This window comes from Ursus americanus, chromosome 2 (assembly GCF_024610735.1).
Source record: "Ursus americanus isolate L20-20 chromosome 2, mUrsAme1.1.p, whole genome shotgun sequence".
Taxonomy (NCBI): Eukaryota; Metazoa; Chordata; class Mammalia; order Carnivora; family Ursidae; genus Ursus; species Ursus americanus.
In genome coordinates, this window is record NC_142128.1 from 92,566,014 (window position 1) to 92,584,053 (window position 18,040).

The 18,040-nt window shown below is 36.5% G+C and overlaps 1 protein-coding gene across 1 annotated transcript in view; it reads left to right on the top strand.

Annotated features, from left to right (window-relative positions):
• The window catches only part of SLC9C2 (solute carrier family 9 member C2 (putative)), a 104,059-nt gene that overhangs the window by 47,898 nt on the left and 38,121 nt on the right, over positions 1 to 18,040 (top strand). The window contains exons 13-17 of the mRNA XM_045811414.2: positions 11,236 to 11,333; positions 12,279 to 12,398; positions 13,548 to 13,746; positions 14,448 to 14,636; positions 17,446 to 17,595. Coding sequence (XP_045667370.2) covers positions 11,236 to 11,333; positions 12,279 to 12,398; positions 13,548 to 13,746; positions 14,448 to 14,636; positions 17,446 to 17,595 — 756 coding nt within the window. The remainder of the gene's footprint in view (positions 1 to 11,235; positions 11,334 to 12,278; positions 12,399 to 13,547; positions 13,747 to 14,447; positions 14,637 to 17,445; positions 17,596 to 18,040) is intronic.

Here is an 18,040-nt window from a genome sequence, read left to right on the forward strand (position 1 = left end):
ATGTGATCAGGGGACGGGCAGAGGGAGAAGGAGAGAATCCTCATGCAGACTCCCCACTGAGCATGGAGCCTGACATGGAGCTCAGTCCCAGGACCCTGAGATCATGGCCTAAGCCAAAATCACGAATCAGATTTTTACCTGTCTGAGCCACCCAGGCTTCCCCATCTCCATGCTGTCTTTTAATGGCTTTTCTGAGAGTGCCCTCTACTGGCATTCCTCCTATTTTTGTGACCCCTTTCCTTTTTGGTCCCTTCCATGAACTCCTCCTTTTCTTTTTCTTTTTAATGTTAGTTTTCCTTAGAAGAGTTAACTCTCTCTATCATTCTTACCTTATAATCTCTCCATCCTTGTTCTCAGCTGCACTCATAGTTTTAACGCTACCCATGGATGCTCCTCAAATCTGTATTTTTCCTTCCAAAACTCTCAGTACCATGTCTTTAGACTCATAAATTCAACAGTGGTTAGACATATCTTAGACATATCACTGGTACCTAAATCTCCACTGAACTCATCTAAAACCTGCTCTTGTATTCCTGGTCTCAGTGAATGGACTCATTACCCCGTGATCACTCATGTCAATCCTCTTTCTCCCTCCATTTCCAAGCTCTATCAATCTTACCTTCCAAATATTTGTCAAATATACCCCTTTCCATTCTTGTATCTATTAATTTAGGACATTATAACTTCTTGCCTAAATAATAACCTTCAACTGGTCTTCCTACCTCCAATATTTCCATCATTAAATCACAGTGACTTATCTAAAAGACAAATAGGACTATACCACCCTCCTGCTTAAAATGGCTCCTCAGGTCCTACAGCATTTTCCAAAGTGGGTTCCAAAGAACACTTGCTGCAAAGAATGTTAATAGCGACTGCATAACAACAACAAAAGCTTCTATGCTCAAATTTGTTTGGGAAATGCCAGTTTAAACAAAGTTAAACTGGTTTCTTATAGAACCCCTTCTTGTAGAATATCTCAGAATTTTTAACATACGGATATGCATTGAAACTCTCCAAGAGGGAGTATTGAATTCAATCTTTCCCTCCCCCACTTCCTCATATAGCACATTTATTTTGGTGAGGGGGGAGTGATTCAAGTAGTATCTCACAGGATTAGCTTATTAACTTCCAGGAAGAGTTTACCTATGAGATCAAGTTTATGTATAAGTACAAGGTCCTTTGTAATCTGGCCCCTACCTGTTTCTCTAACTGATTCGGTCACCATTCTCTGCCCCACAACTTCTCCTTTACTGCACTCACCATGCTGTTTCTCATCTCTGTGCATGCACTGATGATGCCCCTCTCTGCTCACCTCCTTCTCCACTCTGTTCCCCCCACCTCCATTCTTCATTTGGAAAATTATGCTCATCTTTAAAACTCAATTGAGGTGTCATCTCTTTCAGGAAGTTTTTTCTGACCCCACCCCACATTAAGTTTAATTAGTGCCCTGTGGTTACTTTTATCTTTTCACATTTCCTACCCTGTTTTATAGGTCTATGTCTAATTTTCCCCTTCCTCCACTAGGCTATGAACTCCTTAAAGCCTTGAATTATATCTGTGCCTTGGCATGGGGCTTGGAACTGAGTAGACATTCAACAAACAAATTTAATTTAAAAATTCCATCATATCTGTAAACCGTAATTTCTTGAGCCAAACCTATTTCTGGATGGGCAGGGCTGGAAATACTATAGGTGTAAAAATTATGTATATGCTTCAGAACTGAACTCTGGGACATACCTTCTCTTATAGTGGGTGTCTTTCCAGGGCTATCAGGAAAGCCTGCAAAATGGAGATATCTATCAACGGCCTCAGTGGTCCTCAGAATAATGATAGCCTGGCCATTGACCCTCTACCCTTTAGAATGTAGCTTCAGAGTTCATATGCTTTATCTACCCAAAAGTTATGGGTGGATCATTTTCCTGTTTCCTGGAAAAGGAGCTGGTGAATAGATGACTATTACCTCAAGAAATAAGTGGCATGAATTCCCTGTTTTCCTGTAGTGATTATCATCCTTACAATTGTAAAACTTGAGAAAATGTGCTAACTGTACTGGAAGTTGGAAACAACATTTATAAACAATGGGTAAGCAAGAGTACATGGTCAGCATTGAGGAAGAAAGTTTAGGCAGTAGTCTTAGGAGGTAACTTTAATCTTTAATGTTGGCACCTAAAAGGTATGATTTTTCTCCTGAATTTTCTTGGGCGATTGACACAAGAATACAGTCTACTTATATTTGTAAGATGTTTTCTAGAAGCTTCATGGTAATCACAAAGAAAAAACATATAGCAGATGAAAGATAAAGAGAAAGGAATTAAAGCACAACTACATAAAATAAATCACAAAGGAAGCCAGTAAGAGAAGAAAAAGGGAACAAAGGAACTAAAGAAACAGTCGAAAAACAATGAGCAGAATGGCAATAATAAGTCCTTATCTATCAATAATTACTTCATATGTGAATGCTTAAACTCTCCAATCAAAATACAGAATGGATGAATGGATTTAAAAAACCCAAATCCAACAATATGCTGCCTACAAGAGACTCACTTAAGGTTTAAGGACAAACATAGGCTGAAAGTGAAGGATTGGAAAAAAGATTCCATGCAAATGGTATCCAAAAGAGAGCAGGAGTGCCTATATTTATATCAGTTAAAATAGACTTTAAGACAAAATTGGTCACAAGAGACAAGTTCACTATACCATGGTGGAGGTACCAATACATCAAGAAGATATAACATCTGTAAATATATATGCCTAGCACTGGAGCACCTAAATATTTAAAACAAATATTAACAGAACTGAAGGGAGAAATAGATAGCAATAAAATTATAGTAAGGGGCTTCAACATCCCACTTTCAACATTGGTTAGATAATACAAACAGAAAATTAACAAGGAAACAGTGGATCTGAATAATACTTACAGATCAAATAGACTGACAGACATATAAAGAACATTCCATTCAACACACCAAAATACATATTCTCCAGGTAGATCATAGATCATATGTTGGGTCACAAAGCAACCAAATCCAAGAAGATTGAAATTATATCAAGTATCTTTTCTTTATATCATTATAAAGAGGGCATAAAACTAGAAACCAATGGTATAGAATGGTATAAATGGTATAAAACTAGAAATCAATAACAGGAAGAAAACTGAAAAATTCACAAATGCATGGAAATTAGACAACACACTCCTGAACAACCAATGGGTCAAGGAAGAAATCAAAAGGGAAATCAGAAAATATCTTGAGACAAATGAAAATGAAAACATAATGTATCAAAACTTATAGGATGCTGCAAAAGCAGTTTTAAGAGGGAAATTTATAGTGATAAATGCCTACATTAAGAAAAAAGGAAGATCTGAAATAACCTAACTTTATACATCAAGAAATTAGGAAAAATAACTATTTGTTCTTTGGGCCCATTTCCATGGGCCTAAAGTTAGCAGAAAGAAGGAAATAATAAATCTTCAAGTAGAAATAAATGAAATAGAGACTAGAAAGACAACAGAAAAGAAAAAAAAAAACAATGAAACTAAGAGTTGGGTTTTTTTGAAAATATAAGCAAAATTGCTAAACCTTAAGCTACAATAACGAATAAAGAATGAGAACTCAAACAAAATTATAAAAAAGTGGAAAGAATACTAGCCAACACCATGGAAATACAAATGATTGTAAGAGGCTACTATGAACAATTATAAGCCAAAGAATTAGATAACCTAGAAGAAATAAATTCCTAGAAATTTAAAATCTACCAAGACTGAAAAAAAAGTCTCATAAAAAAAGTAGAAAAAAAAGACTCATAAAAAAAGAAGAAAATCCCAGCTGACCAAAAATGAGTAAGGAGATGGAATTAATAAACCTCCCACAATCCTCTCAATAGATGCAGAGAAAGCATTTGACAAAATACAGCATCTTTTCTTTTTTTTTTTTTTAAGATTTTATTTATTTATTTATTTGAGAGAGAGTGAGAGAGCACAAGTGGGGGGGGGGAGCAGTAGAGGGAGAGGGAGAAAAGGCTCTCCAGTGAGCAGGGAGCCCAACGTGGGGCTTGATCCCAGGACTCTGAGGTCATGACTTGAGCTGAAGGGAGCGTTTAACTGGTTGAGCCACGCAGACACCCCTACAGCATCCTTTCTTGATAAAAAAAACTTCAAGAAGTAGGGATAGAAGGAACATACCTCAACATCACAAAGTCCATATACAAAAGACCCACAGCTAATATCATCCTCAACGTGGCAAAAACTGAGAGCTTTTCCTGTAAGGTCAGGAACATGACAGGGATGTCCGCTCTCACCACTGTTGTTCAACATAGAATTGGAAGCCTTAGCCTCAGCAATCAGACAACAAAAAGAGATAAAAGGCATCCAAATTCACAAGGAAGAAGTCAAACTTTCACTCTTTGCACAAAACATTATACTCTATGTAGAAAATGTGAAAGACTCCACCAAAAAAAATTGCTAGAACTGATGCAAGAATTCAGCAAAGTCACAGGATATAAAATCAACATACAGAAATCTGTTGTATTTCTATACACGAATAATGAAGTAGCAGAAAGAGAAATCAATAAATCAGTCCCATTTACAATTGCACCAAAACCATAAGATACCTAGGATAAACCCAGCTAAAGAGGGAAAAGATGTGTACTTTGAAAACTATAGAAAACTTATGAAAGACATTGAGGAAGACACAAAGAAATGGAAAAGCATTCCATGCTTATGGGTTAGAAGAATATTGTTAAAATGCCTATGCCCAAAGCAATCTACACATTCATTGCAATCCCAATCAAAATAACACTACCAGGGTGCCTGGGTGGTTCAGTCATTAAGCATCTACCCTTGGCTCAGGTCATGATCCCAGGGTTCTGGGATCGAGCCCACATTGGGCTCTCTGCTCAGCGGGAAGCCTGCTTCTCCTTCTCCCACTCCCCCTGCTTGTGTTCCCTCTCTTGCTGTGTCTCTCTCTGTCAAATAAATAAATAAAATCTTTAAAAAAAGTAACACTAGAATTTTTCACAGAATGAGAACAAACAATCCTAAAATTTGTATGGAACTACAAAAGACCCCAAATAGCCAAAATAATGTTGAAAAAGAAAAGCAAAGTGGAAGGCATCACAATCCTAGACTTCAAGCAGTATTACAAAGATGTATCATCAAGACAGTATGGTACTGGCACAAAAGAGACACATAGATCAATGGAACAGAATAGAGAACTTGGAAATGGACCCACAACTATATGGTCAGCCAATCTTTGACAAAGCAGGAAAGAATATCCAATGGAAAAAAGAAAATCTCTTCAACAAATGGTTTTGGGAAAACTGGACATCAACATGCAAAAGAATGAAACTGGACCACTTTCTTACACACAACACAAAAATAACTTCAAAACGGATGAAAGACCTAAATGTGAGACAGGAAACTATCAAAATCCTAAAGGAGAACATAGGAAGAAACCTCCTTGACTTTGGCCGTAGCAACTTCTTACTAGACACATCACCAGAGGCAAGGGAAACAAAAGCAAAAATGAACTATTGGGCCCTCATCAAGATAAAATTTTCTGCACAGTGAAGGAAATAATCAACAAAACTAAAGGCAACCGACAGAATGGGAGGAGATATTTGCAAATGACATATCTGATAATGGGTTAGTATCCAAAATATATAAAGAACTCATCAACACCCCCAAAATAAATAATCCAGTTAAGAAATGGGCAGAAGATATGAACAGATATCTTTCTAAAGAATATGTTCAGATGGCTAACAGACATATGAAAAATGCTCAACATCACTCATCATCAGGGGAATATAAATCAAAACCACAGTGAGATACTACCACATACCTGTCAGAATGGTTAAAATTAACAACTTAGGAAATAACAGATGTTGGCAAGGATGCAGAGAAAGGGGAACCCTCTTACACTGTTGGTGGGAATGCAAGCTGGTGCAACCACCCTGGAAAACAGTGTGGTGGTTCCTCAAAAATTTAAAAATAGAACTACTCTAGATGTAGTAATTGTACTACTAAGTATTTATCCAAAGGATACAAAAATGCTGATTTGAAGGGGAAAGTGCACCCCAATGTTTACAGCAGCAATGTCCACAATAGCCAAATTATAGAAAGAGCCCAAATATCCATCAACTGATGAATGGATAAAGAAGATGCGGTATATATATACAATAGAATATTACTCAGCTATCAAAAAGAATGAAATTTGCCATTTGCAGTGACATGTATTATGCTAAGCAAAATAGTCAGGGAAAGACAAATATCATATGATTTCACTCATATGTGGAGTTTAAGAAATCAAACAGATGAACATAGGGGAAAAGAAGGAAAAATAAGATAAAAACAGAGAAAGAGGCAACCATTATAGACTCTTAACTATAGAGAACAAACAGGGTTGCTGGAGAGGAGGTGGGTGGGGGGATGGGATAAATGGGTGATGGACATTAAGGAGGACATTTGTTGGGATGAGCACTAGGTGTTGTATGCAACTGATGAAACATTAAATTCTACTCCTGAAACTAATACTACACTGTATGTTAACTAATTCAAATTTAAATAATAATAAAAATTAAAAACGTCCCAACAAAGAAAAGCACAGGACCAGATGTTTTCACTGGTGAGCTCGAACAAACATTTCTTAAAAAGATTTTTATTTATTTATTTGAGAGAGAGAGAGGGAGAGAGAGTGAGCAGGGGAAGGGCAGGAGAGGGAGAGAATCTCAAGCAGATTCCCTACTGAGCATGGAGCCTGACGTGGGGCTCAATTTCATGACCCTGAGATCATGACCTAAGTTGAAATCAAGAGTCAGACACTTAACCAACTGAGCCACCCAGGCACCCTCTACCAAATGTTTTAAAGAAGAAATTAATGCCAATCCTTCTCTAAGTCTTTCAAAAAATTGAAAGAAGGGAACACTCCCAAACTCATTTTATGGGGTTAAACTTATCCTGATACCCAAAAGCCAGATAAGGACACTACAAGAAAAGATAAATACAAGTCAATACCCTTGAAAAATACGGATGCAAACATTCTCAACACAATACTAGCAAATGAAATTCAACAGCACATTAAAAGGATCATGCGCCATGATAAAATGGGATTTATCCCTGGGATGCAAGGATGGTTCAATATCCACAAATCAAACACCACATTGGTAGAATGAAGGATAAAAATAGTATGATTTTCTCAATAGATGCAGAAAAAGCATTTGACAAAATTCTACACCTTTCATGATAAAAACTCTCAGCAAATTGTGTATAGAAGAAACATACCTCAGTATAATGAAGGCCATATGCAACAAATCCACAGCTAACATCATACTCAATGGTGAGAAGTTGAAAGGTTTCTTCCAAGATGAAGAACAAGACAAGGATGCCCACTCTTACCACTCCTATTCAACATAGTACTAGAAGTCCTAGTCAGAGCAGTCAGACAAAAAAAGAAAAGAAATAAAAGGCATCCAAATCAGAAAGGAGGGAATAAAACTGTCTCTATTTGCAGATGACATAATCTTCTATATAGAAAACCCTAAGGAGGGGCGCCTGGATGGCTCAGTTGGTTGAACGGCTGCCTTTGGCTCAGGCCAGGATCCCAGTGTCCTGTGTTGGAGCCCCGCATCAGGCTCCCTGTTCAGTAGGGAGTCTGCTTCTCCCTCTCCTTTTGCCCCCCCTTCCCAGCCCACTCATACTCTCTCACTCTCTCTCTTTCAAATAATGAATAAAATCTTGAAAAAAAAAATCAACCCTAAGGAGTCCACCAAAAACTGTTAAAACTAATAAATGAATTCAGTAAAGTTGCAGAACGCAAAATCAACACACAAATATCAGTTGTATTTAAATACATTAACAATGAATTCTATGATATAGAATTAAAGAAAATAATCTCATTTACAATAGCATCAAAACCAATAAAATACTTTGAAATAAATTTAACCAAGGAGGTGAAATATCTATATTTCTGAAGACACTGATGAAAGTTATTGAAAAAGACACAAATAAGTGGAAAGATATGTTTATGGATCAGAAACATTAATATTGTTACAATGCCCATATTACCTAAAGCCATTATATATTCAATGAAATCTCTATCAAAATACCAATGGCCATTTTCACAAAAATGGAATAAACAATCCAAAAAATGTGTATGAAACCACAAAAGAACGTGAATAGCCAAAGCAATTTTGAGAAAGAACAAAGCTGGAGGCATCACACTTCCCAATTTCAAACTATACTACAAAGCTATAGTAACCAAAACATTATAGTACTGGCATAAAAACAGACACATAGACCAACAAAACAGAATTGAGACCCCAAAAATAAACCCGTGCATGTATGGTCAACTAATATTTGACAAGAGAGTGAAAATACCAATGAGGAAAAGTTAGCGTTTTCAATAAATTGTGGGAAACTGGGTATTCACATGCAAAAGAATGAAATTGGGCCTCTATTTTATACCACTCACAAAATTAACTCAAAATGGATTGAAGATTTAGATATAAGACTGAAACCAGGGATGCCTGGGTGCCTCAGTTGGTTAAGCATCTGCGTTTGGCTCAGGTCACGATCCCGGGGTCCTGGGATTGGGTCCCGCATTGGGCTCCTCGCTCAGTGGGGAGCCTGCTTCTCCCTCTGCCTGCAGCTCCCCCTGCTTGTGCTCTCTCTTTCTCTGACTAATAAATAAATAAAATCTTTTTTAAAAACCCTGAAACATAAAACTTAGAGGAAAACATAAAGAAAAAGCTCCTTGACATTGGTCTTAATGAACTTTTTAATATATTACCCAAGACACATGCAACAGAAGCAACTGCAGCTAAAACAGCTTCTGGACAGTAAAATAAACTATCAACAAAATGACAAGGCAACCTATAGAATGGGAGAAATTATTTGCAAACCATACGTCAGATAAGAGGATAATATCCAAAAAATATAAGAAACTCATAAAAGTCAATAGAAAAAAACCCCAAATAATCTGATTAAAAATAGGCAGAGGCCTGAATAGACATTTTTCCAAAGAAGACATACAAATGGTCAACCACATGTAGAGATACTCAACTAATCATCAGGGAAATGCTAATCAAAACTATAATGACAACCTACGGAATGGAAGAAGATATATTGCAAATGACATATCTGATAAAGGGTTAATATGCAAGATATATAAAGAACTTATAAAACTCAACACCAAAAAACAAATAATCCAATTAAAAATGGGACAGAAGACACGAAACACCTCTCCAAGCAAGATATACAGATGGCCAACAGACACATGAAAAGATGCTCATCATCGCTGATCATCAGGGAAACGCAAATCAAAACTACAGAGAGACATCACCTCACACCTGTCAGAGTGGCTAAAATCAACAACACAGGCAACAACAGGTGTTGGTGAGGATGTGGAGAAAGGGGAACACTCTTGCACTGTTGGTGGCCATGCAAACTGATGTGGCCATTGTGGAAAACAGTATGGAGGTTCCTCAAAATGTAAAAACAGAACAACCCTCTGATCCAGGAATCACGCTACTGGGTATTTACCCAAAGAATACAAAACCCCTAATTTAAAGGGATACAGGCACCCGTATGTTTATAGTAATGTTATTTATAATAGCCAAAATATGGAAGCAGCCCAAGTGTCCATTGATTGATGAATAGATAAAGAAGTGGTACAACTTTGCAACAACATGGATGGAGCTGGAGAGTATAATGCTAAGTGAAGTGAGTCAGAGAAAGACAAATACCATATAATTTCACTCATACATGGAATTTAAGAAACAAAACAAGTTAAGGGAAAATAGAGAGACATAGAGACAAACCAAGAAACAAAACTATAGAGAACAAACCGAGGGGAGGTGGTTGGGGAAGAATGTAATAGGTGATGGGGATTAAGGAATGCACTTGTGATGACTGCTGGGTGACTAAAATAAAAACTTGAAAAAAAGTATAATAAGATATCACATCACATCTGTTAGACTGACTGTCTCCCAAAAAACAAGAGATACATGTTGGCTAAGATGTGGAGAAAAGGGAACTCTTGTGCACTGTTGGTGGGAATATAAATTGGTACAATCCCTACAGAAAATGATATAAAGATTCCTCAAAAAATTAAAGCTAGAACTATCATATATTCTAGCAACCCCACTTCTTGGTCTACATCAGAAGGAAATGATAATAGGATCTCAAAGAGATCTCTGTACTCCCATGTTTCAGCATTATTCACAATAGCCAAGAAATGAAAACAAGCTAAGTGTCCACTGATGGATGAGTAAAGAAAATGTTATCTATCTATCAATCATCTATCTAATGGAATATTATTCAACCACAGAGCAGCCATTTGTGATTTGAGGGCATTATGCTCAGTAAAATAAGTCAGACAGAGAAAGACAAATATTGTATGATTTCACTTATGTGTGGGATCTAAAGAAAAAGCCAAACTCATACGAACAGAGTGAAATGGTGGTTTCCGGGGTTAGGAGGGAGGGGAAATGGAGGAGATGTTAATCAAAGTGTACAAACTTTCAGTTATAAGATGAATTCGTTCTGGGGCTCTAATATACAGCATGGTGACTGTAACAATTCTGTATTATACACTTGAAAGTTGCTAAGAGACTGTATCTTAAATTACACACAAAAAAGTTGTAATTATGTGAGGTAATGGGTGTGTTAACTAATCTTATCATGGTAACCATTTTGCAATGTATATGAGTGCATCAAATCATCACACTGTACACCTTAAACTTACACAATGTTATATGCCAATTATATCACAATAAACCTGGCAAAAAGGGGAAAAAAGGAACACAATTTACTTTTCTCTCTTGGTAGTTCTTTAAGAGGTTGAGATGATTAGTTAACCTTTGAATTAATACTTTGCACTATCCTGCTGCAGAAAGATGATTCTATGATGCTATTTATATTACTGAAGAAAACTCTTTGACTTGTAGAGATTTTGAGTTTCTGAAGCTAGGAAACTTGGTATCTTTTATTGCATCCAGGATGGTACTTTGCAAAAAATGAATATTCAGTAAATATTTAAATTGAATGAAACTTTTTTGCTGCTACAGGATTTTTCTGGTAAAAGTATATTTTCCTATAATGAATTCAATAATAATAGTGAGGACTATGTAAAGGTAAGACAGAATATATTATGTTATATTATATTATATTATATTATATTATATTATATTATTATATTATATTTGGTCCTTTATAATGTTTATTTAAAATTGTATGTTTAGAGTAGCTTTGAAAAGCAGTGTAATGATGGAATCCTCAGTGTAGAGGCAGCCCGGATATTAATTGGTGCAACCAAAAGCTATTGCCCCATCCAAGGAAAGTAAGTATAATACTTCTTAATTTGTTATTTCTAAAATCAAATGGGTATATGGGGGAAAAAATCAAACTGAGAGTTAAATGTCCAGATTGATGAATCTTTTTATCTCACCTATCTTCATCTATCTGTCCATCCATCCATCGTCCATCTACTTCTTATTTTACTTGTTTACATCTTTTCCCCTGAAAGTTCATAATTTTGGTGTCATTAGGAGATTCTGGAGGAAGATCTGACTACAGTGGAATTAGATAAGAGACTAGGGGAGTCATGAAAGAGAAGCTATGTAATTTCATATAATATTTATCTTTTCTTTGTATCATATTTGCTAAGTTGCTGGATAGGGTAGGTAGGGAAACCTGGAGCCTGCCATTAGTCAGGTGGACAAAGCCTTGAAGGAACTGGCCCAACCGATGGACCTGGGAGATGCAATTAAATTTGATGGGAAAAGTTCACGTATCTTGGAGCTATGTCTATATCTGGTCATAGTCCTGGCAAGCATTCTTTAATGGATGATCCAAGACAAAGCTCGTGGGGGCAACAATGATAGGAAATCCTTCCAGGTGATAGTTAACATTTCAGCAGTCTGGTGATCTATCTGGGAGATCTAACATCAGTTCCTAAAGTTTGGGAAGAGTAGGGCTTTCAGGGCCTTGGAGAGGCTGGAGCTAGGCAAGGCCTGACAAAGGGGAGCTTGGTTCTGAACTCCAAAGAATTGGTCTGGAGAAGCTTTAATTATGCTCTATCTCAAGTCAAGAATGGTTCCAAGAACAGAAGCAGCAGGGGTTTCCTGTACCTGACCATGGGTGGGTGGGTGGATGGGTACAGAGCATTTTTAATAGGACACAGCATTTTTAATAAACCCTTTTAATAAACTTTCCCTTCTTATATAACCCAAAAGTATAGCACTCGATTTTTACTTTAACATATATGTATATTTTTCTCTGTCAGATTCATGAGTATTTATGATGTTTCAACTTATGTAAGAGCTAGAAGTTGGCTTATGAAGTTTAAAAACATGTTAGCTTTCTTGGAATATCATAAAGATAAGGCATCTCTTATTCTGTATGGGTAAGTTTTGTAAACCTTTAATAGCAATATACCTAGAAATATGACTTTTTCCACATTATCAGCATTGATTACACTGATTTTCCTTATTAAAAAAATTAACTAATATTATGGTCAACTCTTATTGATTGAGTGGTGAAGGAGCAGAGCACTTGCTTCTCTTTCTCCCTTCTGTTTTAGCAACTTTGTTGATACCTCTATTAGAGAGTGGGTAGGAAGAAGTAGTCATATTTGGACTCTTTTAAGTGGTAATTGCCATGTGTTAGGGTCATATTTCAAATGGGACTGCTTTCATATTCTTCTGGGTATAACATTGAGCAGGAGAGAGAAATATCAAACTCATGGCCTATATTTTCCTCTCAATTTCATCTGTGCCATGGGGCGGTTCTGTTGATGTCCGTAACTAGGAAAAACACAACATGGCCTTACTCATAACTGTAACCAATTTTCCAAAGTATCATAAGATACATACTTACATAACTTGTGTAAACTCTTCACTTTATTATAAGTTGTGAACTTATATACTTTTTAGAAGACAAGGTTTTTCCATTAACGAAAGACATAAAAATGAGAAATACCAGAAAAATTCATGCTACTAAATTTTAAGTGGGTGTTGACATACCTTTCATAACAAATCGTGATAATTTTTTAACTTTTTCCCCTGTATTAAGTTTAAAGAGAAATATAAGGAATTAAAACCCTAGGGTCTTAACATATATCTAGATAACCACTTTTTGCTAGGCTCTACTTAGGATGGATTGGAAAATTTAAAAAAAAAAGTCATGGTAATTACTGAATAGAATATTTTTTCCTGTTCTTACTTTTAAGTGATGCTGATGTTTTTTTCTATAATTATTTGTTTCTTGCTTTTGATGAATGAATCTTTGCCTTGTTTCCTATATACTTTTAGCCTTGATTTTAAAAAACACTCCCCATCCTGATATAGATTAATAAAAGCTACATTTTTGTCTTTCTCTATGATGATTATTGTGTACAGAAAGTATGCTTTAGGTTTCTGCCTATTTATTTTATATTTTTATACTCTTCTTCAAATTAATGTTGATGATTCATTAAAGCAAATGTTGAACTTTAGATCTCAATTGTTATATTTTTTAAATGATGTAACATTTTATTGATCCCTTTTTTTCCCAGGAATAATAAATTTCTGCTTTTTGTATATCACATTGCATTTTCGGAAGAATTTGAATATGCAGGACATGTTATAACAGTAATGTACATTTATCCTATGATAATGCATCTATGGCCAATCGTAAGAGAGTTAAATGTGTCAGCACTTATATCAGTAAACAACTATTTTGTATTTTTATTCATATTTCGATCAGCACTAAAGGTACTGTTTAAAATAAAATGTATCCAATGAAGAGAACAATTCAGATATCTTTGAATCTATTTTTGTCATATTGATATCATTTGATACTAGAAGCCATTTGCTGTAATAGTTGATAGGATCCTGGAATTTTAGTAATCTTTTTTGAATTTTCTGAGTTTAATAATGAAATCAGTATAATACTCATGGTCGTGGATATCAGGTAAGATAAGTATCTTAAAAGTGAAGAGAATCCCAATGACATGCAAGAGAAATGGAAATACAAATAGAAAATACAAATGGTTGTTTCCCTCAAATATTCTCTGTAAAGCAAATAAGTGAATAAACCCAGTTTGCTAGGTTCTTGTCATAAGATGAGAACTACTCGTTAGGATAAATGCTTCAAAGGTGACTTGTCAGCATTACTGTTTTCATACTTTATTATTAATAGTGTTGCAATGACTCTGTTTACTGCTATTTTTAACTGCTTGTTTTTGGCATTTCAACTTCATTATTGATTATATATATTTTGAATCAGATTATGCTTTTGATGGAGATTAAAAATATTTTTTTTGGAATTCCAAATGAATAACTTAAAACTCAACTTTTGGAGTACAACTTATTTGTAGTTGAGGATTGAACTGTTAATTTTGAGGGCCATTCCCCTCCCCCCTCATTGTACAGGTGCTATGAAATAACATATGTTCTGTTTGTTTTCTAAATAGATAGTAATTTTGAAAAGGAAATATTTTCATCAATATTGGAATACTTTGGACTTTCTTATCGTGCTTCTCGGAATCATTGATATATTTTGTATATACTTTGTCAAATTGAGACCAGACAACTTCGTTCTTATTCAGATTACAGTAATACTAGGATATTTCAGAATAATTAGGTTTATTCCTTTCATCAAGGTAAAACATCACACTTCTAAATATTGGTGATTTTTTTTCTATACTGTTTGTTAAATGTGTTAAGAAACCTCACTATTTTGAAGGAAACAAGAGAAAAAGCTGTTTTTTCTGGAGTACTGTCTCTACAGGTGTCTGCCTGGTCACCCTCTCACCTTCTCACAAAGGATGCCTTCCCTCACCACCCCGTGTGAAATAGCAACCTGTTCCCCCACACATACCAGCTTCCCATCCCATCTTCCTGACCCGCCTCTACCTGCTTAAGGTTTAATTTTTCCTCAGCACTTATTACCTTTGTACTGTATGTTGCATGTACTCTCCATGAGGTAGGGATCTTTGTATTGGTCACTGATGTAACTTACGCCTCTAGAATGGTGCCTCGCATATAGTTAAGTTCTTTTTTTATTTTTAAAAGATTTTATTTATTTATTCGACAGAGATAGAGACAGCCAGCGAGAGAGGGAACACAAGCAGGGGGAGTGGGAGAGGAAGAAGCAGGCTCATAGCGGAGGAGCCTGATGTGGGGCTCGATCCCAGAACGCCGGGATCACGCCCTGAGCCGAAGGCAGACGCTTAACCGCTGTGCCACCCAGGCGCCCCTGAGTTCTTAATCAAATATTTGTTGAGTGAAAGAATGAAAATGTTGGTGCTATTTGAAGCATGATGACCCAGAAACAAGTTCTCCAGGTTTTAGTAAAATTTGCTCATAAAGGCCTAACTATGCAGAAGCATGAAAATATTTTCTCTCCAGGCTACTTTTATGTAGCATACTGCCTATGGAACTTAATTTTGCTGTGGCTTTCCGTCTCTGTAACAGCTGCTATTCCTTCTTTCCATGCCTCTGGTTTTGATTCTGAAGGTGGATTTTCAGATTTCCAGTCTCAGCTCTTAAACCTCCTTTCTTTCCAATGAAGTTGTCTTATGTAAGTTTTTAACTTGGGAGCTTTAGATGATTTCATTTGCCACTCCATATTTTTGGGGTTGTTTAATTCTTATTATGTCAAACAAGTTTATTGGTATGTGTTGAAGTTATGAAGAATTAATATTAAAAAAAAAAAACAACAGCTGAAAACCTTGGTGACAAAAGGTGACAAAAGGGTTTTATTAGATTCCTCCAACTATTCCCAGTCTCCGTGAAATCTAGTAGTCATCTTAAAGGCAGAAGTGTTTGAAAGCTCAGACTTGTACTTGTAGACTTTATTGGCTGCTCCTTCCTTGATTCTATATAAATGATACCAAGCTTTGGTGTTCAAAAGCGTTACTATACAGAATTGTATTCACAAACCCTGCTTTGAGGGGTAATCTTTATTATTTGTGATTTTTGCTTTATGAGCTTAGAGCCGGGTGTCTACATAAGTATAACCCCACCATATCACAAAGTATGCTAGAAATCAGGATGTGTAGGACGAGGCTAAGTCTTAAAATGGAAGGCAGAAGCTTCCTTAGGTAACCAGTTTTTATACAGAGACCGGATGAAGATGAAGGTAAAATAATTATTGTAGACGTAATACTTTGTGAAATGTCTCTCTGAGGGAAGTAAAAATTTAAAGACATGTTATTGTGGAAGTCAACTTTATTCAGAGTGTGAACCAGTTACTACTTCTGTCCAGCACACTTTGGCAAATCTCCAAGTATACTTAAGAAATTAATATAATCAGGGTTAACTTTTTCTGTTGAGCACTTACTATGTTCCAGGAACTGTGCAGAGCACTTTACATACATTATCTGATTAAATTATTGCAATAGCCCTGTGAAGTAGATTTTACCACTATATAAAGTCAGATGCTCTAATAGCCAGTCTCAGTACAGTGTGGCTTTCAAGAGAAACCTGTATTGGAGAGCTTGGAAGAATATTGGAGATTTTTACTTTAGATCCTCTTAGGAAGAGCTCAGGGGGTGTCAGTGCATCATGGAATAACAGTTTGTAAAAATCCTCTTTACTATCTGTCCCTCTGGCCAAAGTGACCCAACTATAAGAGCAGCTAAAAATCTCTTCTTTCTCTGCTCTTGTAATTCCTTTGCTATGATGTTATTTTGCTCTTGGCACCTTCCTCCTCTGTGACCTGGTTCCTCACCATCTGCCCAGCATTCTAACCTGATTTAGTCTCTGTGATTGACTATACCAGTTGTGAGGGGCTGATCCTTTGGACTTCGGGTACTTAAGTATTATTACCCTCATTTTACAGATGAGGAGATGGAGTCCTCAAGGTCACAAGTAACTTGCTCAATGTCATAGAGCTGATGAATAGGAGAGCTGGCAGTTGAACCTCAGAGGGTTTATACTTAAAATCCCATTCTCTTCAGTCACTACACTCTCTTGCTTCAGCTTATGATTTGAGAAATTTAGAGCTAAGAAGTATCTTTAATATCCTATGTTCCTATCTTGCAAGTCAAGAAACTGAGGGGCAGAGGGATGATTGATTTGGTTGGTGACGATCATGCAGGTTAGGGGACCACCCCTCTCGTCTCCTGAAATCTGGGAGTGTGGAGAATGGGGGATAAAGGCAGTGGTGGGAACTTCCCCTTAAAGCTACAGAGCCAGTTAGTCATTGATCTTTCATTTCTTTAAAGAGTGGCTCTCAAGCTTGAGTGTGCATAGAATCACCCAGAGGACTTGTTAAGACACTGATTTCTGAGCCCCATCTCCAGAATTTCTGGTTCAGCAGGTCTGGACGGGGGCCTGAGGACTTGCATTTCTAACAAGTCTCTGGGTAATGCCACTGCTCCCCAAGATGTCACTCTGAGAATGCCTGCCTTTGAGGGTGCTTTTCCTCATCAAATTTTCAGACTTTTTTTCTCTTCATTGTTCCAGATAATAATCCCACTACTGATAAATATTGTGGATGTGCAGATCAAAAAACGCCTCCGCTTGATGTACAGTATTACGAAAGGGTATGTCAAAAGTCAAGAGGATACCAAATTTTTAATAAAACAAATTTCCAGCAGAGAATCAATATACCAGGTGAGAGACAAGATGGGGAAAACAATCACTTGTGTGTAGTCGTATCTTTTAAGACTGCTTCTACGTGTATTTGACCCAACAGATGAATTGCAGCAAGCGAAGGGGATTCGATTATTTATTATGTTATAAGAGGTGCTGCAGAGGACGGTCTTTGCTCTTTAAATGTCAGGTATCTTATCAAATTCATTTATGATCTTCACAGAAGAAAATCTACCCTTTGTTTTTGTGTTCTGGTTGCAGACTAGAGATTTGTCTGTCTTTGTAACACTCTCTAAAGGTTAGGGCAAGTTGGAAAAGGCTTCATGCAGGAATCAGAGCTCACATGAGTCTTCAAAGAAAAGGTAGGTCTGAAGTGGAGAGGAAGAAAGAGGGAAAGAGAACAAAGATTTGACAGTGAAAACTCAAAATGCTGGTGCTGAAGAATGGCTGAGTAGTAGTAGTATTT